This window comes from Asterias rubens, chromosome 1 (assembly GCF_902459465.1).
Source record: "Asterias rubens chromosome 1, eAstRub1.3, whole genome shotgun sequence".
NCBI classification, from domain to species: domain Eukaryota; kingdom Metazoa; phylum Echinodermata; class Asteroidea; order Forcipulatida; family Asteriidae; genus Asterias; species Asterias rubens.
In genome coordinates, this window is record NC_047062.1 from 3,149,477 (window position 1) to 3,175,016 (window position 25,540).

At 38.8% G+C, this 25,540-nt stretch overlaps 1 protein-coding gene across 1 annotated transcript; it reads left to right on the forward strand.

Moving 5' to 3' along the window:
* Positions 1 to 25,269, forward strand: LOC117307306 (prospero homeobox protein 1-like). The gene is made up of 6 exons (XM_033792026.1): positions 1 to 2,214; positions 4,690 to 6,355; positions 9,707 to 9,905; positions 14,829 to 14,972; positions 16,659 to 16,820; positions 24,836 to 25,269. The coding sequence occupies exons 2-6, from the start codon at positions 4,842 to 4,844 to the stop codon at positions 25,013 to 25,015; spliced, it is 2,199 nt and encodes a 732-aa protein (XP_033647917.1). The 5' UTR covers positions 1 to 2,214; positions 4,690 to 4,841; the 3' UTR covers positions 25,016 to 25,269.
* The last annotated feature ends 271 nt before the right edge of the window (positions 25,270 to 25,540 follow it).

Sequence of the window (25,540 nt, forward strand, 5' to 3'; positions counted from 1 at the left end):
TGAGGTCCCTGTTATCAAGATGGTTTTTATTTCACCCCTAGTTAATGATTACCAAGTTTGTGAATATCCAAACATTTCCCTATGGAGCTTAAAGAACCGCATTATCTGGCCCAACAATGTAGAAAGCAAACTAATAAGTAAGCCCCAGCTGTCTTATCAGAATAACCAAACACTGGCCAGTTTACTTCACTAGTTTTGAGTGTCATTAAGGAATTCTAGTCAGAATTCTTTGGACTATTTCCAGCAGGAACCTTGTATATATATATATATAGGGGCTCACTTCCTCATGATTGGAAGAGAAAAGCTACAACCACTTGAATCTTCCGTAGTCCTTTCAGCATTTTGTTCGAAAAACCTAAGACCAATTACTGTGGGTTGACGGGGCTCTTATCTACACGTGTTACCGTTCCCCCACCCCCCATCTCTCAGCCTGTTTCTCACTGTGTTTGTCTCTGGCTGTGTCTGCATCTCTGGTACGGGGAGCCTTGTTTGCTCAGGGTATCGTGTGCAGCTGTTGTCTACGATGGCTGGAGATCAGTCGAGCCTAGCCTGCACAATTGGCGCTCCTCACACACTTCAAGGTTTACCCTTTGTTCCAGTTACCTTCATTCTCCTCATTTTTCCCCACCAGTACAGCCTGCCAATCCAACCAACCTATATTTTTACAAGTGGAACAATGCGTGTGTTTTGTGTGCAACTTTTAATATGTGTTATATTGAAATTTGCTCCTTTCAAAAGTATAAGGAACTGATGGTCGGTTTGGCCTTATGAAAATGTGAATGGTTATATCAAGGCTATAAAAATTCAAACACATGCCGGATCTTGGAAGCAGAAATGAACATACATAAATTCCTATAAATGCTCAACCATTTTTTGATCTACCCGGTACATGAATGACTCTGTCTGCTCCATTTCTTATATTTCTTTCCCCAACTTGACCGGCTACATTGACATGTAACAACAAAACTCGGAACAGGCTGTTCTTGAACTTTGATGACCAGATAAAAATAAAGGCAGTATGAGTAATGTGAACTGCTGGACTGGAATCCATAAATAAATTGGCTGTTCATTTTATTGTAATCAACAGGTTGGCGCTGCGGCTCATGTAAATGTATAATCCATTATTTGCGTTCTTGGGGGGAGTCTTTCTATGGTCTAATGGCTATTTCCCTCAGTCAGTAATCCTTACATTTAACATCTTGATTGTTCCCACAGTTGAGTACGCAAACATACTTAGCCATCCATGTCCCCTTGCATATTATCTATTAAAGTTTGTTTACTTTCATATGTACCATTTTGCTGTCTGGTGTGGCTGATGTCTATTTAGCCATGCGTGTATTGTATACACTCAGTTTGAACGGTTGTGGTATACGAGAAAAGGCACTTGCCATTTTAATAGTTTAACTGCATGTTTCTTTGAATGCCATCCCCGTGACCCAAAATGACCAAGACTGTCTATTATGTGTAGAGGGCCTTTGTGTTGCTCCTGTGGACCCAGGTAAACAGGCAGCACTTCCAAGGTCAGAGTGGTTCCTTTGTTGTGGTTCTCTTTTGTGACATCACAGTCTTCCTTATTCCTGCTCAGTACTCCTTGAAGTAAAGCCCCCCGTCGCGACCAATGGGAAAGGAAGTGAGCGAAAATCAGGTTTGGGTTGGGCTTTAGAATTTCTCACTACGCATGTTCGGGGGTGGATACAGGTGTGTTTATTGCACACAATGAACGTCTGCTGGCCCTCGTGGGTCATCCACACCGTTTTGATCCAAGACATTTCATATACACTTCAACACACAATGCCCATCTCTTGATGATAATGGTGTACCATATTGCTGATTGGTTTAATGTGGATGGTGGTTTTGTTACAAGGTGTGGCCTCATCGATAGAGTTGGTCGATGTACATCCACCAGGCTCTTTTTTTGTTGCACTGAGGCTCTTTAAGCTTGATTGATTATTAGCAGCATATGGCAAGTCCTTCAGCCAGCCCCCTGATAATCTGAGATCCGGGATATATATAGTTACAATACATTTATACAGAGTCACTTGCATAAAAGAGGGCGGAGAGACATCCAGATCGAGATCCAGAGAGCTCGGGATAAAGGATATACAGGGTCACCAACCAACTGTCCTGTGGTCCAGATCCAGGTGATGACACTGGGTGTAGATTTTGCCGCGGCAGTTCTGCAGCTCAAAGTTCAAGTCACGTTTGTTTACCAAGGTGAGATAGAAGTGGTACTTGGCCACAACAGCTGGCATAGGAAGAAACATGACGTGTCTCCAGCATGTGTACACATACCCACATGTACACTGGTAGACACAGTGACTGCCATGCCAGGGCCAGCCCACTCTTTTTATTTTTTATTGAATACAACCTATTGAGTATTCTGCTTTTTTTTTTTGCTTTTTTTTTATATTGATAATCATCTGCCTTCCTTTACAAGCGGCCAGCCGCAGGGCCAATTCACCTTGAGCCACTGGATCACCGTGACGTCTCTCATTCTCAGTTCCTCTCTCTCTGGGTCGCACTGCGCTGGTGAATCTTCTTCACATCCAGTCTTTTTTTGTTTTAGATATTTTCTGCTCTGGAAAAGAAATATATAAAGGAAGTGCACAAGTTGGTCACCATTTCCTGGTTTGGCACGACCGACGCAGTTTTGAAAAACAGGAATACGGGGTAAGAATTGAAAGACATTCACACCGGATGGAAGCTGAAAAGGAGCCTGTGTGGTAATCTTAGTTTGCTTAAAAAGACCATGTTGATTCTTAGATTGCTTTTTCTGATACTGGTAGTGGGCTGAGAGCTTGATTAGAATTGTGGTCTTCGGCCGTGAGGCGGGTCTACTGTTAACACGTAGGAACATTTTGGCCTTTGTGCCCCATTAAGGTGAATGAGTTTTTGTTTGACTTGAAACTGGCTGAAGGAATTCTCAAGAAAGGAGACTAAAGAAACAGGTTTGTCTGTCCGTACAATTGTGTTGTCGAATAATTTGAGATTTCGAGGTACACAATACACTGCACATTATGTGTTTTGTATGTAATACAGCTTTTTGGTCATATGTTACACTTGTGATTATAGTGTGATGACATACTACATAGGGAGACTACCTTGCTTACTCACTTTTTAGTTTGAAAGTTACAATTTGAAAGTGATCACTCTTGAAACATTGTGATTTGTGAACAGAGATTCAGTAAGATATGCATTTAAGGCAATCTAATGTGTGGAAAAACATTTTAAGGTTACGTGGCTTGCACAGACTGTCAATTTTCTATGAAATCTATGTCCTTACGCAGCAGTTTTCTTTTTTTAGGGAAATGTGTATGGTTGACACCTGTATGCATTGTTTGTATTTGTGTTGAAGTTGACTTTGTGGTTAGTTGACTACTGGTGCATGTCACAGGAAAGTCACTACAATGTAAAGCACCAATCCATTTATTCATTTAGTAGAACTTCAACTTTTAACTTTGTTTTTAACATCCCATGTATCATGTTCTACACATGTTTCTGCAGTATCTTTTGAGCTTGTTTTGTGAGTTACTTTTTAATATTTTAGGGGTTTTAAATCATGGGCTACGAGAGATGTTAAATTTGATCAAGTTGGGACAATAGCCTTGTACATGATGCATCAACAAATGGTATTTTCCCAGAATATACGTGGAACGGTATCATGTGCATTTAGGTGTTGTGATATTCCCTGTTCATGTGGTAGAACTGTTCCTTTTTTAAACTTTTTTTTTTTAATATTGTAAGTTTACAACAAAAAGGTTGTGTTGATGTCATCAGTATCACTTTGACGTAAATTGAAGAAGGTTTTTTTTTTCAGACTTGAAAGTTAAAATTCGTTCATGAGATTATTTGAATTATGTCAAAGATTTCAAAGAAAAATTTATTTGACTTGGTTTTTCATTTTAGGTAAAGATGGTTCAATCAAACCATCAATTTAAAAAACAAACATATTTTTTTCCAATTGTCAAATGTTTCAGGTTTTATTCACATTTTGCACGTCATTTGTTTAACAACTGGCTTCACATTGCATGTAGTTTAAAATGTTTGACAACAAAATTCAACGATGGATTTTGAAACTGATTTTGTTCAAAAGTCTGGCACAAAACTACTCTAGGATCCATAATTAAACATATTTCCTGTCATTAGAATCAATACAGAAGTATGAAGAAATATCTTACACAAATGACTCACCATGAGTTGTATTTGTTGGGTTTTTGTTATGTTTAAATTTATGTCATATGCTTAATTTTACAAATGTTGCCAACAAGTGCAATGATTAATTTTCTTGTATGACTTTGACTTGAGTATGACTTGCAATGCAACTATTTAAACTTGTGAATCAAACTTTTGAATCATAGAACATTTATTTGTCCAATATTATCACTGAGCACTGATATGTCACATTCTAGTTCCTTCGCTATAAAGTTCGCAGAAAATTTTGAACAAATAATCAAAACCTAATATGCAAATGTTGATTTGTTCTCCAAGAAAAGAAACTTCCGATCATCTAAACGAATCCGTACCATGTGGTACCTTTCTTGTTTGGAGTTATGTTACAGGAACAGTGTCTTAATTTAATGACCTCATATGTATCTTTTCTCAGTAAAACTCTCAAAGTTTCCTGGTTACTTACTCAAAAATGTGAAAGATAACAACAAGCTTTCCATTTTGTTTTTTTTGTACCTGCAGATGACGCCAACAACAAGATGTTTCTGAGTTAGTTTCCTGACAAAGAAGGAAATACACATTCCACGAAAAAACCCATTCCAATCAACTCGACCAAAACTCTCGTGCAATACCACCACCAGGACTTATTTTAGTAACCACTCCAACAAAACCCAATGTCGACAGAGGTGGAAGATTACAATTCTCGTGCGTCCAAGAGACGGCGAGTCGATGTGGGCGTCCCGAGAGGCACTCATGCTCACCACCAGAACAAAATCGGCGCAGTTGTTACAAATGGTGGTATTGCTTATGAAACAGACAACTCTGATGTGTTACGAACTTTGTTGAAGAACAGCAAGAAAAGCCAGAACGGGACAGTGACACCGCCGTTGGAGAATCCAAACGAATCTCCTCTCATGATGTCACAACTACTCAAAGCAAAGGCGAAAGAGTTTGAAGAATTTGATGCTGCAATGGAAAAGAATGCCGAAACCTCAGAACATGACGAGACAGAACTGTCCTCGGATGAATTAGAAACAATGGATGGTAGTGCCAATGATGCATCGGCTATCCCTGACTGCTACTCGGCCAATCGGGTTAAATGTAACGGGAACAGCACTATGAGTCCGGGCAGCATGAGTCCAGGGAACATGAGTTCAGATAACATGTGCCCGGGGGAGGTCAGCCCGAATCCCTTGAGCGAGGATAGTGTGAAGGCAAAGAGAGCAAGAGTAGAGAACATCATCACCTCAATGCGCCAGTCACCATCTTGCCCCCAATCCAGCCAGGGAGCCAACCCAGTGCCAGAACCTACTAGAGCCAAACGCAAACAAGCCCAACCTCAACAGCAGAAATCCTCAGAAGCAGAGAGCAACCAGACCAAGCAACTACGGCGCCAAGAAAGACGTCGCCTCAAGTACCTCCTCGGACATTTGCAGCAGCAGCTGGACGTCTTGCAAGAAAAGTACTTTGACCTATACGAAGAAGACAACAGCAGCCTATCAGATGCCTCCGATGATCTCGATGATTTGAACGAACCAATCGACACAATGTCTGCTATCCGCAAATGTGAGAACACCGAGGCACAAAAGACAGGCCAAAAAGTCCATCGAAAAGGTATGAATGGCTCAATCCCAAAGGAAAGCCACCAGAAACTCCGCAACTCTCTTAAGCAACAGTTGACAAATGCCTTGTCCACCACGGTTGATTCGGTGATTGATCGTTTTGCAGATGTCGAAGACCGACGGGGCATTAACAACAATAACAACAACAAGCTTCGCACTGCACTCCCCAAAAACCTCAGTCCTGAAATGTCCACTTCAGTACTACAACAAGCTGCAAGAAACGCAACTCTGATTGTGCCCGTACCAGCCAAGCGGCCTACAAACACCTCATCACAAGGCCATCAGCATCATCGCATACAATCACAACAGCAACAACAGGAGCAACTTGAGCAGACCGAAGCCATCTCTCTGGTCATCCCAAAGCGTAGCCGCAGTAAAGACAGCGAGTCGGTGCTACGCATCGGCCAGCCTGATGACGTGAAACAGGATCACGTCATACCGACGATGTTACCGACATCAGTTGCTATTCCAAACCCAAGTCTGTATCCATCCTTTCCATCCATGATGATGACGCCACCAGCTTATCCATCACTGCAGGACAAGGACTCTCTTCTAGACGACATGAGGTGAGTCTTTTACACATTATTTCTTTATCAAATTATGCTTTGAAGTTACCCCACACCAATGCATGAATAAAGCATGATGTATCCACAGTATGCACACACACAAAAAAAGGCACCACGGACTGAATTCATATTTTTTAGACCTTCCATGTTCAGGTGCCTTAATTAACACACCACAGGGCATAATTTTGCAAATTGCCCAATTAGACTGATTCTTTTTTAATAAATGGTTTTATCTGTGCCCTTTCTACCAAAGTCTGCTCATGTTTTATCTTTGATGTGCTTTTATACACTTTGAGGTGTGCTGTGCCGAATGGCTCGCGCTTTATGAGATAAAATAGTTTAAGTCTTTGTTCCACCTAAAATCAAAATAGTTTATGTTTAGTGTTTGTGGGTTTTTTCAAATAAAAGCACAAGATATTTTAGGTTGAATTAACCTCTGTCGATAAATACACGTAGAAAACGTTTCAGAATTTCAAACGCTTTACAGATGCTATGTCAGATTTTTGGCCAATTTGACCCCAAAATTTTGGTTTAAAATTCAATAGGTATTTTGATGGGGGTTGAGAAAGTTACAAGCTTTCATTTGAGCCATTGCTCGAAAAAAGTCCGCCAATTATTAATAGCAGTGAAAAAAAGTGCTCAAAGAAACGTTTTAAATTTTTGTCATGGTTCCAGACCATTAAAAGTAAAAGTTAAACTTTTTTTCATTAGAGTGGGTGATACTCTTTGAAATACCATTCACTCACAAAAATCTATTTTTTAATGTTTGAGGCCAAAAATCTGACATAGCATCTTTAATGGAGTAATATTTATCTACTGGTAGTAGTTAATAAGCAGGACATTTCAGAACTAATTAGCCTTCTGAATCCCTAAAACCTACTCCACGGCAGTAGAATAAAAAGCAAATCTATTTCTCGAAGAACAAAATCTACACAGCATAGTAGAATACACACATTGTCTAATACCAGAAACTGAATAATACACAATATTTATCACGATTATGTAAGAAGAAAAAAAGGAAGGATCAGAATGAAAAAGGTCAGTCAGGCGTAAGAACAGGCCCATTTTTATTTCAATGCCCAAACACTAATTAGTACTTTGGGAAAGTTTTTATATAAGGAACTTTAAACTGTCAGTAAGGGAATGACTAAGAAGTGGTAATTTGTGCCGTCGCCAACGATAAGATTATTTATTATGGCTAATTAAGATTAACTCCTTATGACAGATTTCACGCCCTAATTTTTCTGATATAAACTAATTTTTGATGTTTAGTTTTTTTATTCTCATGGTTTCCTTACAATAAGAAAAATTTCTGAAAGCACAGCCCTTTAACTGGATGGTTTACTAACTAGCGATTCACTACTTTTTAATATTTATGAACCTTCAGCAAGTAATTTCAGTGGGCAATTAATGCTTGGCTTAGCTTAAAAAGGCAGTGAGGGCAAAGCGGGATGCAGGTTGCTTATGATGAGGTGACTTTTTTGCAGCGGTATGAAGCGAGGCTTTGTGAACGAGGGCTGTCACTCTCGTCTGCCAATCATCTTAGACAGACGACTAAAATAACAAGCCTGAAATGAATCCCTCCATTGCCACCAAAGAGGACACCATTCAGCCACATCAAGGCAATAATTACAGCATCTAATCGTCTCAACTCCCTTGTTGTCAGGACCGACTGACCAGAAAATCTCTTGTCAGTGGGACACAAACAAAAAACGAAGAAGAAAAAAAAAAGCCCGCTCTGCACAAACCGTTTAGCCATCCCCGGTCCAAATTCATTTCGCTAATTTGGCTCTGAAAGGGGGTAATTCCCGGCTGACTTGTCTTGGGGAATTGGCATTATTGAGGGGGAGTCTCGGAGGTGGGACGGACACGCTCTAAGACAGCTGTTGGTAGATGCAGTGCACACCGGGCGTGTGTTACCTAGACAGGCCCCTCTCTCTGGTATTGTTGGGGGGTAAAGGCTTGACGATCACAGAAGAGCAAGTTAAAAAAAAGAAGGGGGGGAAGGATACAGCCTTGGAAGAGACCTTCTCTCTGTGTGTCTCTCTGTTTATCTTGGTCTAAGAGGCTAGTAGGTTCTTGTTCAACTTGGACTGCCATCTGCTGTTGTTTACCAAGGGCCCTTTCGCTAAGTGAAATAATGGAAGGAGGATGTTGTTTCTAAAAAGGGGGTTTGAAGAAGGGAAAACAACCAGGGACAGCAACCTAACTGTGATTTCAAAATGTCTGCTTGGAGATGAGTTTTTAGATCAAAAACACTGAGAATCAGTAAACCACTTTGTGTTGTGTAAAAAATTGGTGAATGTTTTTGCAAAGGAGTACCTGTGTGTGGAAACTTTCATATTGTTCGAATAATGGAATTTTTAATTAAAAAATTTTGCAAACCGTTGAAGCCGCTATAATCTACCAATTACCATATGTTTATTATAATTTTTTATTGCCATACTATTGACAAACGACTGTAAATAGTATGTGTATTCTCCATGAACCCAAATCCATGTAAATGGTGTAATTTTGTTCGTCAGAAATAAAAAAATAAAAATTATATTGTATTTCAATACCTTCACTTTCGAAAGGAAAGAGATTATTTTTGTCATAATAGAATTAACATAGTTTCTATAGAAATAACATAGTTTCCATAGAAATAACATAGTTTCTAAGGGTCCAGTACTGCCAAAAAGTGAGGAGACCTATCTTGCTGCTTTGAAGTGCCACCCTGGGTATTTTAACTACAATATCTCAACCTCACTGCAAAGATTGGCCAAAATGAAGGAATTACAAGTCAGAAAAAAATTAGATCTTTGTATGAAGTGTTTCCTAGACTTCTATAAATCAATAACTGGATCTGTACAAATGTTGTTGTTCATTTTGTGGCTTTGCACTCTACCACCAATTTTATTTTGACCACAATTTTACTCAGGGGAAACACCGGTACATATGTCTCCTTCATGTACTTCTATAAATACAGTTTGCACTATAATAATACCAACTCTGTTGCCAACAACATTTTTTTTTTTGTAATGTATTTTTTTTTCTCAAAAAAGGAAGCATCACAGACCCTATAATTCTGACGGGTATTTGATATCAACACAACCTTTACACCAAGTTGATACATTCAGGTAATATACAAATTTCAAAAATTCCACAGCGTTTTTGCATGGCCTCCCTCTCTATACCCGCTTCATTCTACCTCCCCGCTTTAAAATCCAACACAATCCTACATACAGTTCCAATCCAGCAACAAATTCCAAAACAGCTATTGATTTCTCGGTTCAGGGATGGTGTGAGGACAAATCAAAGCTGTCAGATTTTCCTGGAGAGTCTTACGCATTTTTTCTCCCCGACCTCTAGGTATGGACAGAGCCCTCTATTGACCCACTCTCAGCAGACCTCGATTTCCAACCACGGGGGAGGGGATCTCGGCGACGTTCCCCACACTATCAACGATGGCCTGTCATATTCCTTTATCAAATCTGAAGATAGCGATTCCATGATGAGAGGCTCACCGGGATTGTCTGATCTGTCGGGCTACTCACCAGCTAACGGGACCATATCCTTTTTATCACAAATATTGTTTTCCTTTTGTTCACACATTTACCATCCCTATTCTGGGCTTAATTTCATAGAGCTGGTTCAGCAGAAATTAGCAGGGTACCAGTCACAAATTGTACAGTGTGACAGGCACTTCGGCTGGTAACCTTATTCTGGTAAGCGTAATTTTGTTGTGCTTTGCATCTTTTTGTGCTTAAGCAGCTTTGTGAAAATTGGGCCCAGGTCTTGAACTTCATTCTTGAAGGGAAGCAGCATGTAAAATTGTATTGGAACTTTGCAAGGGGCACCGCAGCAAAAGCACAGGGCACCATGGGTGCCGTGTGTTATTTCGAGGCCTGCCTTATGTGTGTTCACTTGTCATAACAAATATGTATTTCATATCTGTATTGAACCATTTTTAGATGCGGGGAGTGGAAGCTATAAAAAATGCTGAGTATTTTTTTTAAAGAGTGTACAAAATGAACGTATCATGCCCACTCTTTTCAGAAGTGACTTGTTTTCATCACCGTTTCCTGTTGTTTTTAATTATTTATTTAGATTCCGAAGAAAACTATGTGTTGCACATAGTTGCTGCTGCATTATGCACTATATTTAAATGTCTTGTATTGTTGTTACTACTGTTGTTATTAAAACACGCCCTAATTCCATCCAGCTGTTTAAGGTGCATTAATATTCTTTAGCTCCGATACATACTAGTTTTCTTTGCAAACACATCTCACCAGCCAGAGTACCACCAGTCAATGTGTTTTTCACATAGAGAAAAATTATCACTTTCTCTGGTTAACCCATTACTTTTTTGCTAGACGTAAATTGTCTGCTGAACAACTTCATGAAATTTATCCCAGGTGTGTTTGTAGTGTATTGTACTCGACACCTTTTCAACTGTCTTTGGTGGGTACACATTTACTTTATAATGACCCTAGCTTCAAGCAAACTGACTAATGATCCCAACAGACGTTATGTAATAATTCTTGAAAATGAAAATGATCATCAGTGGTTGACCCCAAGCCCCGTGATTACTATTGTTTCCTGAGCGATTTGTGTGAAATAGCTCGTTGAAGGTTTCTCAGCCCTCGCGGCCGGACACTGAACAAATTCTTAATCAGTTATCCGTCAAAAACAGTGCAGTATCATTTAGTGGGAAAACAAAAGGCAACAGCTATTGTCTACTAATGGATGTTTACGTTGTAAGCTCCAGTTTCTTTTTCGACAACTCAACTGTATTGAAAAACTAGTGGTTATTATTTGTTAGGATTGGGTTTGCAGTTAAAGATTTAGACTTTAGAGTTGCACTCAAGATTTTTACCTGAATTTATTTGAAGTCAAGTGTCCAACTTTTTGTCAAGCTGTATTTAATTGAAAGTGATGTAGAATTTCTTTAAATTGCTTTTGAAAAGCAATGCTGAAAGTTTCCTGCTAAGCAAAAAACAGGGAACAAATAGGTACATGTATGTCATTTTGGCTGGTAACCTAAATCTGGTGCATTGTTTTGTGCTTAGTTACTGTTTGTGCTTAAGCAGCTCTGTGAAATAGGGCTGAGTTGATGCGTTCACCTTAATAGGTTTACCAATTTTTTTCTGGATACTTAAAGATAGACAATGGTGAACCAGTCAGATTTTTTGCATCATTCAAAATTAAGTACATTTTTTTTTAATCAAAAAGTCTGTTTATGAGATATTCAATTTTACACCATTGGAAAGATCCACCATTAAGGGGATCATATCTGAAGTTTTGCTTAGCTTTCTGTAATTTTTCCTGTTAAATTGTTTTGTTATGATGCCACAAGTTTTCACCCTAAAGTTACCCCCTCAAAAAGTACATTCACTCGTAGCATGTTCCTAAAGCAGTCTTGAACTTTGGTATTAATTGAACTTTTAAACAACAAAAGCGGCAAGATTAGGACGAGTGTTTGGTGCCCGTACAACTCTCCCTGCCAATCAATCAAAGTTGGCAATAACAAGACGCTAGCCATAATTTGTGTAAAGCCCGCCTTTTTCTTGTATGCTGGAAAAACTCGCGGGCTAAAAAAAAAAAAAAATCCCCGAGATAATTACACGGCGCGACCCACACCACATGGCTAGACTTCCGAGCTGTGGGGGGATATCTTATTGGGCTTGAGGGTTGGTGCCGTCTCGCTGAAGACAGGCCATGGAAGCTAATCCCCTTGGGCTGGGCGACTTCATTGAGATGATTCCATGCATGTCGGCAACTATTCTTCACACATCCTGTATTGTCTTCCTCACTCCACAAAGAGCTTGCCATTCAGGGCGGCTGCTGCGTCGTTCCATGGCCTACCTCTCTCTCTCTTTTTCTCTATCAGTCTTTCTCGTTCTTCGTCTAAATTGAGCTCCATCGGTGATGAATCGCTACTGTTGCATCCATTGCAGGTGTTGCCTAGACCCTCGTCTTTTAAAAAAATGTGACACACTTTTAATGAATATTGTTTTCTTGATTGATGTGAGAGAGACTGAGATGGGCAGGGGGTTGAGAATTTTCCTTTCACTTTTTTATTTTTCTTCATAAAAAAATGTGAAAATCATCTTTTCCTTGAAAAGTAAGTTGGTACTTTACTGATTGCTTTGTAGCCAAGGCTACATGTTATGTTGGAAGTAGGATTTAAAACCAGGAGCCGAGGTATAAATTTATAATTTCCTTTTTGCTAACTCAACCAATACAATCAATTTCCTGTGAACGTGGCGAGAGATTGTACTTAAAAGGCATTGAATAATAATCGACTTCAGAGAAACATGAAAGGCATTAAACTTTGTTTAAACATTGGTGTTACCATCCTGTGTTTAAAATAGATTTACTTTTTTTCCAGAACTAGTATAGACACGCTATTTCTTTTTTGGATTGTTATTTACTGTACGAAAATAGCTGCCCTTTCAAGCTGTTACTTTCCTAGAAAAAGAAATGTTGTGATTTTTTTCCAGCTTTCCAAGATAACCAAACTTAAAATAGCTGCAGTTGAATTTTTGTGAACCAATGTATTCCATAATTTGTCATCCAACAAAAAATAAACACTATTTCAAACAGAACGCTACTAAAGAGCGTGACATGATCACTTTCTTTCATCGAAAACTGTCCCCAACTCCTTATATAGACAGTTTAAGTTTATGGATAATAAAAAAGTCCCCCAGAAAAAACACCCTTTCAAACAGATTCACTAAGTAACAAAATGCATCACTTTATTTCTTTAAAAAACTGTCCCCAATTACTTATAAAGGTGGTTTAAGTTTATGACCATGTATAATGAAAGTGTCGTCCAGAAAAACTACCCTTTCAAACACAACAACTAGTAGGCATGTGTGCTTGCGGCTTAAGTCTTATTCACGATTGTGTTGCTGTTCAGAAAAATCAAACAAATTGTGATAAAATAGCATTAAAACTCCATTAAGGGCATCACCATGTGTACATTTAGGTCAGCCCTTGTACTCAACGAAATATTTCTACTTTTTTTCCGAGGAGCAAACATCATGCCCAAACTACGTATTGCAATGCATCACTTTCTTTCATAAAATCTCTCCCTAAATCCTTAAAAAATGTTGGGCAATTACCAATGGTATGTGTATCATATAAGAACACACAAAAAAACAGGGTTGCAAAATGGAAACAGCTTTCAGTAACTTCAGACAACAACAAAATCCCAAGCCATTGTTACCACACAGAATAAAAAGTCTTCACAACTATTTTTTTTTGCATTGCATTGATGACCTGAGAAGTCCTGGTACTTTTCAGTGGTGTTGTCTACCAAGCAGTTTTACAATGCCTGTGTGTGTGAACGGTGAACGAGACAACCATATGTTCTTCAAGTATACAGCAGCTGTAGTGGAGTAATCATGGGCCAGTCTATTCATATGCAGATTCACCTTCCTTGTGTCGTTTTACATGTTTGTTAATTCAGTCATCCTTGACGTAAAAATTCACCAAGGCTGTATATTCTCTAAAATTGTTTTTTGATGTATAGATTATCGGTTTTTGATTGACTGGGTTTTTGTATCATGCCTCTTGTAAGGATGATTTGGGGGGGGGGGTGGATATTTATTTATTTATTTATTTCATACGTGATTCACCACATGATTGATAATTTTAAACTTCTTCAAAAGGAACGAAAAACGCTTTTACTCAAATGATTTTGTAGCCCTCCTTATTTATAGTCTGAACTCTTTTTTCTTGATTTGAAACTAACTTTTTGAGAAATCACCTCAAAGCTACCACATTCATAAAAAAATTGTTTGTATCAAGGCATACTGTTGATCCTCCAAAAATAAAAGGAACAAGTAGTGAAATGAAGGCTTGTGTATGCCAAATATTTCCATTAGCAAAAGCTACATGTAGGAGAAACTCAGTTAATATAAGTTTTTGCAGTCTTCAAGAAGACTAGAGCTGCTAGTATTGAAACGTCAGGCCTTTAACTTTTTTTGCCATTAATAGCGTAGGTCCTTTTAAGTTGGTAAGCAGTTTACAACAGCTAATTCTATTTTCTCATAATAATATACATCACATAGTATTTTGCGTGGTAACCTTAATGTATTTTATAAATACAGACACAGGTTGTGTCGTCAAAAGTAGGTAGAATTACTGTCAAGATAATGGTGTGTTTTAGGGGACAGTTATTGGTGAGAGAGTTTGATCTGGGGCTCTGGGTGACAGTCCAGGCTATTTCTGCCCTAATTGCCTTGCCGGGATTTTCACTCGGGAAAAGCCTGGTTTATACTTCCTGCAAATGCAAAGCGAAATTTTGACGCCACATGGCTGTTTTCACAGCAAATTTTTCACAGGAGTTGAGCACATTTCAACTGTTCTGAACAATGTGTTGTGAATTCAAATCACATTCGCATTCGCAGGAAGTATGAACCAAAGTTACAAACAAACTGCGAGTTTAAATGAGAAAGCGTTTTTTTCCTTAACTGCTTTGTACTCCCTGACATCTACACTGACTCCTACTCACCTACGCAAGGCCAAGTTGATGTTCTTCTACACACGGTACCCCAGCTCTGCCCTCCTCAGACAGCACTTTCTGGACGTTAAATTCAACAGGCACAACACTTCACAGATCATTAAGGTAAATAGAACTATCCCGCTATAGAATTATGTCCCACAGTTTTTATAAAATGCGCTATATAAGAACCAGTTACCATCAGATATCTCTAAATATAACATTGCTCATTATTTAACCCATTTTAATTGTCCCACGGTTATTGTTAAATGCGCTAAATAAGAACTAGTTATTATTAGTTTTTCTCTAAATACAACATTACTCTTGTCCGATAGTAACTCGGATTTGTGATTTGGTTTCTGGTGTTAGGGGATGGTGGTATTCTGTATGTAGACGTGTGATTTACTGCGTGTTAAGCCATTTAGAACAGGTGAACTTCTTGAAAGTTTGTTGAAATGTTTCATGAAAATTGACATTTCAATGTGATACTTGGCCGTATTTACTCAGATTTTTGTTATGGTGTTGCGGGGGTGTTCTGAATGTACAAGTGTAAGTTTCCCTCATGTTAAGCCGTTTAGAGAATGCGAACATCTTGAAAAAGTAATGTTCCTTGAAAATTGACATTTCAATGTGATACTTCACCTCTTGAGTTTCCAGAAGCACTTTAATAAACCAGCTGGTGATTATCCCCTTCAAAATGTGGAGAACTTGTTTATTACAAATCTACAAATATGTTTCTTGTATGTTTTTTTTTTTTCTCTCTTTTTTTTCTTCATGTATTTCTACTTCACTACTTATGTTGCACCAAGTTACTCGTTCATGTTTGTTGTGTTGTCGTTTAGCCTTCAGAGAGGAACTCTGCTAGGGTCGAAAACGTTGGGTCAAAGTTTACTACTTTTTGGTATGATTAACAAACAACTTGTAGTTAAAGAAGTTTTAGATCATGGCTTGTTGAAATTCTTCAAAACTTACACTTGTTGATGATCAAGTTGCCTTCTTTTGGCTTAAAAGTATGCTAAGAGTTAAGCTAAATTTGTAAACTCAGAAATCAGCAAATAATTTTGCCTTTCAAGGAATATTCAAAACTGGTTTGCCATAAAACCTAATGAGTCTGACCTGTAGGTATTGAGGGATTGTGTTTTTTATGTATTGTAGAAGAATAGCTCACCATGCTCAGTTCTTGCAGTTGCTTGGGTTACAGTTTTGTCATGTTTTTTCTTATTGATTTGAAAGTTACTCGCTTTTGGTCATTTGTTCATAAAACCCGACTTTTGGTTTCACTGTTGTAATTGATGTTAACACTAATGTGAAGCCGATAAGTCATTTCTGTAACTTTCTGTTTTCTTGTCGAAAATGGTGCATTTTTGGAAGGCATGGCTTGCTAATGCATGAAGCGCTTGCCTATCACCACTGTGGCCCTGGTTCACTCCCCAATTAAGGCAATATGCATTGATTCTCCTCTATATGCCATAAGGGTTTTTTCTCCAGGCCAACAATTTTCCTCCCTCCAGAAAAATCAAACACTTAAAATCCCTGGCTGAGCTCCGTGGCCATTTATTGGTTGATGTGGCCAAGATGCCTGAGGCTCGAACACATTGTAGCCATGTCTGCTACAAATTCAGCTTCTCTGCTAGTAACGACGATTAGCCACTCTAATAATAATTTATAACCGATATTATTTGTCAGTTAATTTGCTTTTTTGTCTTTCACTTTCTGAGACTTTTTTGTTTAAACATAATTGCTCTCGTTCTGATCATTCCTGTTGTTTTTCTGCTCTAACATCTTCGTTCTTCTCCGCATTCACACTTGCAGTGGTTCAGCAACTTCCGTGAGTTCTACTACATTCAGATGGAGAAGTTTGCCCGACAGGCCATGAGCGACGGAGTGGACAAGAGTGAAGACCTTCTGGTCATCCGAGACATGGAGCTGTTCCGTACTCTCAACATGCATTACAACAAGAGCAATGAGTTCCAGGTAAGGCTGATTCCTTCCCCACCCCACTCCCACTTCCCCACCTCCCCCTCCCACTTTTCCCTGCAGATATTCCTCAAGATAAGAGAACATTTAAAGGCACTGGACACTGTTGGTAATAACTCAAAATAATTGTTAGCATAAAAACTTACTTGGTAACAAGCAATGGAGAGCTGTTGATAGTATAAAACATTGTGAGAAACGCCTCCCTCTGAAATAGCGTAGTTTTTGAGAAAGAGGTGAATTGTTTTCACTCAAACATTAAAGGACTACAGGCCTGAAGCCTTTTTTAGGCATCGAATAAACAGAAATAACATGCAACAAGGGTGTTTCTTCTTTCGTTATTCTCTTGCAAATTTGATGACCAACTGAGACCAAATTTTCACAGATTTATTATGTTATGCATATGTGTGGATAAAGTGAGAATACTGGTCTTTGACAATTACCAAAGGTTTCCAGTGCCTTTAAGGTTGAGAATTGCACTAAAGTTACCTCACTGCAAGACTTGAAATCATTCTGGATCAAACTTTGCTCGCCAAGACATTTTGGCAATGTCACTTCCCTGTTGAAGACTTTATTTGTTTGCCAGAACCACCACTACAATAATCTAGTCAACGCTTCCGTGTGGGACAGTACCCAAAAAAACTCCTTAAGCTGTTTCTACATCTGATTAGATCATTTCTTGTTGTGGATTGTCTTACATGGACGTTGCACGTTGTAGTCGATAGCACTCATTGGGTTTGTTATTTAAAAGCTTGTTTTATTGAAAGGCAATTTAATAACCTCGCATAGAAATCAGAATTATTGTGTGAACTTGTTTCTCATTGTCTGCAACTCACGCAAAACAGCTCTAAAGCATGTTTGTCATGTATTTGTATTGACTTGTTTGCAAGTTTAATGCTGAGTTTGGTACCCAATCGTGAAGAAACTTTCTACTTGGTTTCCCTCTGAAATTTAGTGCAGCCATTTTGTTTAGGAAGTGCCTAAATATAATGTGTTTTTATTCAATGTAATTACAATTTTAAACAGATGTATTGAAAGTTGTTGGACTGTGTAGTTTGCGATGATGTTTCTCAACGTGACTAGAACTGCTTCGTTATCATTGTCTGTTTTGACAACTTTGTGTTGAGGACAAATAGACGTTAAATTCTGAACTGGTGCTCTACGTCACAAGTCCTTTATACCCCCCCCCCCCCCCCCCCGAAAAAAGAAGGAAAAAAAATTTCCCATACTTGAACTCTTTTTTTCTGTACAGAAGTAACCACCACCCCCCTCGCCCTAAAATCCTGTAAAGGATTCCTGGTAATCCCAAAACACAATGAAGACGGGGAGTAGGGTACACTATATCACATAAAGAGCACCAAATGCCAATAATTTGTTGGTTTGCTGTAGTCTGGACATGTTGTATTATGTGTGAGAGTTGAAATGAAACAAATAGACCAATTACGTTTACTTGTTTTATGAAACGATAATGTTAATTAAGACCATTAGACTCCCTCACACATCGCTAGCCATTAACTCATTTAAGTTGATAATCAAGGTAGAACAAGTTGGCCCCCCTGCCACCTGTTCCGTGATTTTATAATTACCCATCATTCATCTTCATAGCTCTGATGGGTCGTCTTTAAATGGTATCACCCTAACCCACCATATTTTATTTCCTCGACACTCTTAAAAGGATTTCCATCCCATAAAGCTTGTTTACGATTCACAAAAGACTGTCTCAAACTTTGCAGAGTTTTCTTTTTCGCTCGTTGTCTTTTGTCCCGTGTCGCCTCCAGCAACGTCACTGAAGCAGAACAGGCACTTGGAACCTTCTGAAATCTGTTATTGCTTGTTATGCTTCATAGTTGGTTTGGCATGCACACACACCACACAACAAAAGAGGAAGTGGAAAATAACTTCAAGAAGAATTCTTTTAATTTATAGAATTCCTACCGGAGCGACTTACCAAAACTAAGCCCCTTTGACTCAAAGCCAAGGATCCGTTTTAGATAGAATTCCCCCCCCCCCCCCTGAAAAAAAAAGCCCAACCAAACGCACCCCCCAAAAATGTAGTTGTTTGTGCATTGAACTTCACAAAGACGCACATTGCATGAGTTTGGCCGGCGGCATGTCTAACGATGCAGAAACTCCTTTGAAAGTTGTTGCCAAAGCGGCCTGAAAAGGAAAGCACACATTCAGAGGAGTTAAGTGCTTCTTAACACTTGAGTGGTTGCACGCAATGGTGGCACAAGGGAACCACCATGCTTTCTTTACCCCATGTCTAGGCAACACCACACAACAGGTCTTATAATTATATCAGAAACTCATATATATTTTTTGAGAGCAGCGTGGACTTACGCTGACCCCCCATGAGCTTTTGGCTTTAGTGGGGCGCAAACGGTCATAGAACAACCATCTCACTATTCCATCCCTCGTACACAACTAGTGACTACTTGAAAAAGGGAGTGACCAATTGTTTGACATGTACATGTATAGGTATTCCTAGTAAAACAGCAACAAGAAAAGCTCCCTTAACTTGTTTGTTACAAATTCACCCCAAAATGTTAAAGTTCTTTCTCCAACACAAATCAGACTTGTACATTTCTACGAAAACTGACAATAACATCTTAAAAGAAAACCACAACTATTCAAAACTCGGACCACAACAACTTTGAGACGAAAAACAAAAAAAAACTGGATTTCACCCTAAATACAAAATTCACCATAAATACAAAACTTGTTGTGAAATTGAACATGTTACATTTGCTCACTGAGTACTTTACCCAAGCAACCCGTTAAAAAGCAACTGAATGTGTTGTCTACCTACTATACCTGATGCAGCTGGCATAATCGCAAACATAACCATCAGAGACGGAAGACAAAAGCAATCAATAAATTCAAGTACCCAGCAAGTTTTTACCAGCCATTACATTTTAAAACACCAATCCAAGGACTGTCACTGAAGCAGAACCTTATTAACTTTGCCTCCACACTCCCCCCCCCCCAAAAAAAAAAGACACTAAATAATAGGAATCCAAATGTTAATTTCAAAAAAATTGTTTTGCAGTGTGCTTCCAATGGGGGTTATCCCTTTGTACATAAGGTCAAGCAGTGTTGGTCTTTTTTACTCCAGGTCTCCACTCTGTCTAGGTTTTGTTGGAGAGAACAAAACAGAGACCTCCGTCTCACTCCAATGATCGCATCGGAGTAAATTGCTGTCATTAAACTATTCTTACTGAAGGTGTTGTTCACGGTGTTACTTGGTGTTCATCTAGACACCGACAATATGGACCTTTTTTATTTCATCATCTGTTTAGGAACTGTTGTTGAGCGTGTGTGTGTTAATTTCTTGTGTCATTAATCCTAAGGATCTGGGCTTGGTTGGGGGGGGGGGATGGTTTCATGGTCTTTTCCCTCCATTTTGATGCTGAATATGTTCTTACAAGACCTTTCAATTCTCAAATCAATGGAAATATTATGTGTGTTTTTAGGGGTGTTTTTTTGAAAAATTTGCAGGAAAGTGATTCTTGTGTTGCCATCTTAGAATAGTAACTCTCTGTTTTCCCAGTAACATGGTTTTTGTTTCTGTCCAAATGGTTTTTGTTTCTGTCCAAATATTATTTTTACCTTTACACTGGTGTGTATAAACAACGTTTACATTTTTTAAGGACTGTTTTTTCTTCTCTGATATGTTTATTGAAAACTAGACATCTCAAATGGATGTACTCTTGAGAAAGAGAAAAGGGGAAAAAATGGTATGGCACCGTCTCTTTGAATCTGCTGGTTGGGTGGGTGTTTTAAAGATGGGATTTTTATTTCAGATATGTTTCTTGAAAAATGCATGTACTTTATAAAAGAGAAGTTATTGCTGGTTGAGCAGTGTTAGTGTCCCTCCCTCTCTCCCACTTTTCAATAGCTGATTGAGGCTGGTTGGTGCTCACAAGCTTCCTGCCCATGCAGCAACGGACCAGACACTCCCATAGCCCCTGGCATCATGATCCAGTGACTGCTCACTAAACCGTAGTACAATAGATCCAATCTGCTGCTGGAAGGATGGTTCTTAATCCACGACCAATTTGCCCCAGTCTGGTATCAAGATATCGCCCCCAAGGGGCAATTACTCTCAGACATGATATTTAAAAGCACCAGTCTCGTCCCCTGGTGTCATCATCCCATTAGGTAGTAGTAACAGATTGTAGGTGCATCTCCATAAGGCCAAGTAAACAAATAAAATACCAGTTGATTGTCCACTGGTTTTTCCAAAAAGGGCCTTTTTGTTTTTGTATTTTCTATTTTTTTCAAAGTTGGTCGCCAAGCATTTTAATTTAAACTGGCCACTACTTACTTTATGTAGTTGCAAGTTCTTGACAGATTAGTTAGGTTAGAAACACACAGAAAGGTTGTCTTAAAAAAAAAAGTGGAAAAAAATAATAATTTAGAGGTCAAGTCAATACAGTCGGATAATAGAGCAGGGACAGACATGGTCGGATTCAGTGCAGAAATAGAGCCATCCTCCGCATGTCTGTTTATAGAAACATTAATATAGAAGTAATACTTGGAATCAAGAGGTTATTTATAGAGCGGGGGATGTGGAGATTTGTTCTTGACTTGTTTCTAAAAGAGCAACTTAAAAGGGGAGATTATTCCGCCAGTAACCACATCGATTAGCCTGACAGCCTTGTTATTGTCACTCTCGTGTCACCCATTTAAGCAATTTTGAAACTTACTTTTACAGTGTTAGTTAAGATGGTGGAGCCACCCTTGGTCTTCAATTGACATCTCTTAAACCATTCAATTAAATACAGGCATTTGTAGTTTTTTTAATTAGGCAGGTTTGTAAGTTTTGGCTGCAGCGATTGTGTAAGAAGAGTGTAAATCTCCAATTAGAGATTGTTGCCATTCTCTGATTCAGTCGTGCTAGCTGGTCCAGGATCTCACATGAAGGTTGAGTATTTTAATATCTTGCTGCGTGACTCAGTAACATTACCTAGTCTTAGGTCTGTCTGTAGACACGACGACACCGCCGCATCCCGGGGCTTTACGGGTTCTTAGAAAAACTGGGATACCAATCAAGGCCGAGTAAAATTGAGCAGATTCTGTAAATGAACGTGGCGAGGAGGCGGCGCCTTTTGTGTGCAAGTGTGCTCCAATTTATTTAATGTATTTTATATGTGTTTGACTGTAAACCAAAACCAAAAGTGCATTTAAGTTACTTGCACTTTTTTTTCCCTCTCTTAAGAATCTGAGAGAGAGAGTGTATAATGCCACCAAGGTCACGATCCTCGCCGCTGATATTATATATAATAAAAATTGAAAAGAAATATTCAGTGAATAGTCTCACCTTGGGAATTTCGCATGAAAAGAAAAGAAAAACGAAAATGGAAAGTCATCAATCATGTGAGATTCCTCAAGACACGAACAAACAGCAGCGGCAATTACCGCTGGCCATCCATCTATATAAACCCCAGGATGCCATTATTTATTCTCATACCCTCTTGGAGTATTTTAATTCGGGACCATATAATCAGGAAGTTGTCAAGTCGTCATTGGATGGCTGTCGCCCGCTGTCTCTCCCCTCGCTCATACACCAAAGGTCACCCGTACTTTGTGTTCCTTTTTTTGCCTAACTCCTTTGGATGTAAGTTGTACACGGTACCCGTGTTTAGCAAGTCACCTATAATACCACGGTGTCCTTAATGTTTGTGATTTCTGCCACATCCCTTTGATCCAGGCACACTACCGATTTCCTTCTTAATTGACCTGCCTCCTGCGTGCACTATTTCAAGGTGCTGCTATTCTTCCCAAGTGAAGGCCGAGTACATTTTTACGACCACTTGGAGTGTATGAATTTTTATATGTATATATATATTCGTCTTTCATGTAATTACTTCTTTGCATGGTTGTGTTATAACCTAAGGGTCTATTCCCATCTGGAGCAGTAGTAACCCTCAATCTCTCCAATAGTGCAGTTTCTTTAGTTTCCTTGGCGATATTCAGACTGAAGTGAAACCAGTATTCAAGGTTATTTTTTCCTGTTTGGTTGTTTTTCTTATTGTGCTATCTAAGTAGTGGACTCGGCCATTGAATCATTTAATAGCCAGTCATTGTTTTACAGAGGAAATGACTCTCCCTTTGTCAGAAACGAAATATTAATTGCCTTACCAAAAGTATCTTCGATATTTTGCTGGAAATGACATTTGTAAAAAGCAAAGTACCTGACCGTACTCAAAACTAAGTTTGTGGTTAACCCACGGAACGGGGTGTTTTTCTTGTAGCAATCTTTATTGAGCTCTGAGTGGGACCCATTTCCTACGAGCATTACTCATGTATTGTGTATTTGAATCACAAATATTAGCTCATGTGAAGTGGTAGCTAAAATATGCCTTGGTGAATGTACTGGCGTTAACAAAGATGAACCATGTTCAATGATGAACAATGATGAACCATAAGCTCAGTACTAATATTCTCACTTTGTATCAACTTGGCAGGGCGACACTCAGACCTTCGAAAAAACAAACTTCTCGTACATTTGGCTTGCGGTAACACCATGTGTACATCTATTTGCTGGGTAGTAGATTGTATTCTTATATCATAGACAAACTTCTTTTCACCATTCCTTCAAGTTCTAAATCCCTCGTTGATAGGTCGTTCACAATAGCTGGCCTTAAACTTTGGAACACTCTTCCCATCAGCATCAGAAACTCCCACTCTCTTTCTATTTTTAGAGTCTTAAACGATAACACCCAAGTTAGTTTTCTAGTCTTATTCAGAGTTTTTATCTCTCTTGTAAAAGATCTTTACTTAAACACTTTCATAATATGCTACCATTCGATTGATCTTGCTATAGGAAGAAACTATAAATAAATAAATAGTCAACTTGCAGGTACAACCATGTATAAATCTCTTTTGAGGGAGTGTTGGCTCTGAAAAGAGCCGGTTTGGTCTCGACGTTTCAGAGGTATACTCTGCTCATCTTCAGGAGAATGTTACTCAGATGCAGCCTACAGCTTTCAAACAGTTTTGTTGATATTTAGCAAATCTCAATGGTTTATCAACCACCTTCCAACGCCATTACTGTAGCGTACTGCATTTATTCCCTGATGCAAAGCCTCATCAAAACATGGATATTACAATTTCAGGGTTACTACCACCATTGGGACTTTACTTTCATTGTTTAACAACCATTGTTGTGCAAGTCATTGGGTTAAGAGAGTGTCAGCAAACCAAATTGACAATCAAAAAGTTTCAATTCCCTTCTCTTAAAGCCATTATACACTTTCGGTGAACAGTATTGTCCAAGTCCCACACTTTGTGTATCACGACTTATATATAAAATAACAAACCTGTGAAAATTTAGGCTCAATTGGTCATCGGAGTAGGGAGAAAATAACAGGAAAACCCACTTTGTTTCCACACGTTTCGCCGTGTCATGACATGTGTTTACTATAAATCCGTAATTCTCGTCGTCGAGAATTGATTATTGTTTTAATGTTTTCTCAAAAAGTAAAGCATTTCATGGAGTAATATTATATTACCATTACCTTCTGTAAACCCTGTAAATTATTTGTAAATCTGTGAACTTTTTTGTTTTTGTCTGTACCGAAAGTGTATAATGGCTTTAAAGGCAGTGGACACTATTGGTAATTACTCAAAATAATTAATAGCCTAAAACCTTTCTTGGTTATGAGTAATGGGGAGCTGTTGATAGTATAAAACATTGTGAGAAATGGCTCCCTCTGAAGTAACGTAGTTTTCGACTAAGAAGTAATTTTCCACGAATTTGATTTCGAGACCTCAGATTTAGAATTTGAGGTCTCCAAATCAAGCATCTGAAGGCACACAACTTCGTTTGACAAGGGTGTTTTTTCTTTCATTATTACCTCGCAACTTCGACGACCAATTGAGCTGAAATTTTCACAGGTTTGTTATTTTATGCATATGTTGAGACTATTCTAAAATGACATTGCCAGAAATAAGAAGTTGTGTCATACAAAAGCTGTTATTTCCTCTTTTGATTTGTTTTATTTCCCCAGGTTCCAGAATCCTTTATGAGTGTGTCAACTTGCACCCTGCGTGAATTCTTCGAAGCCATCAAACTCGGCAAGGATTCCGAACCCTCCTGGAAGAAGACAATCTACAAAGTGATCGGCAAACTGGACGAGCCGCTGCCCGATTTATTCAAGTCGTCCAACTGTTTGGAGGAGCTCGAGTAAAGACGACGGAAAGAGAGGAACTGAAGATTACTCCATGCATTCCAACACCTGTTGATTCCATGAATCACTGAAGATAACTTAATCTTGGGTTTCAAATTAGATTAGATATCTATGAGAAAATGTTCCCTAAAGCCCCTTTCACACGAGAGCAATTTAGTAGGGGTGCCTTGCTAAATTGTGGCATGGTTGTAAAATTTTACAAAATGTACCTCATGTGATAGGACAACAATTGTTTCTCCTGTCCAAGTTCTCTTGCAAAATCTTGTCAAACATTGCTACAATTTACAGCCATGCTAAAAATAAGCAAGGGACCCCAGTTAAATTGCTGCCATGTGAATAGTGCTATAGTTCTTTGAGACTGGTGACCTGTGATGAGAAGTTTAGCTCACGTTTGCCGATAAACTCGAGGAGATATCTGCCTGGTCTAGAAAGCAATTAGGTGATGTTTGTAGCCGTATCTCAGTCAGGCTTAAGAGTCGCACTCGAACACATGTACCCCTTTCTGCAGGTACTGCATCTTAATTG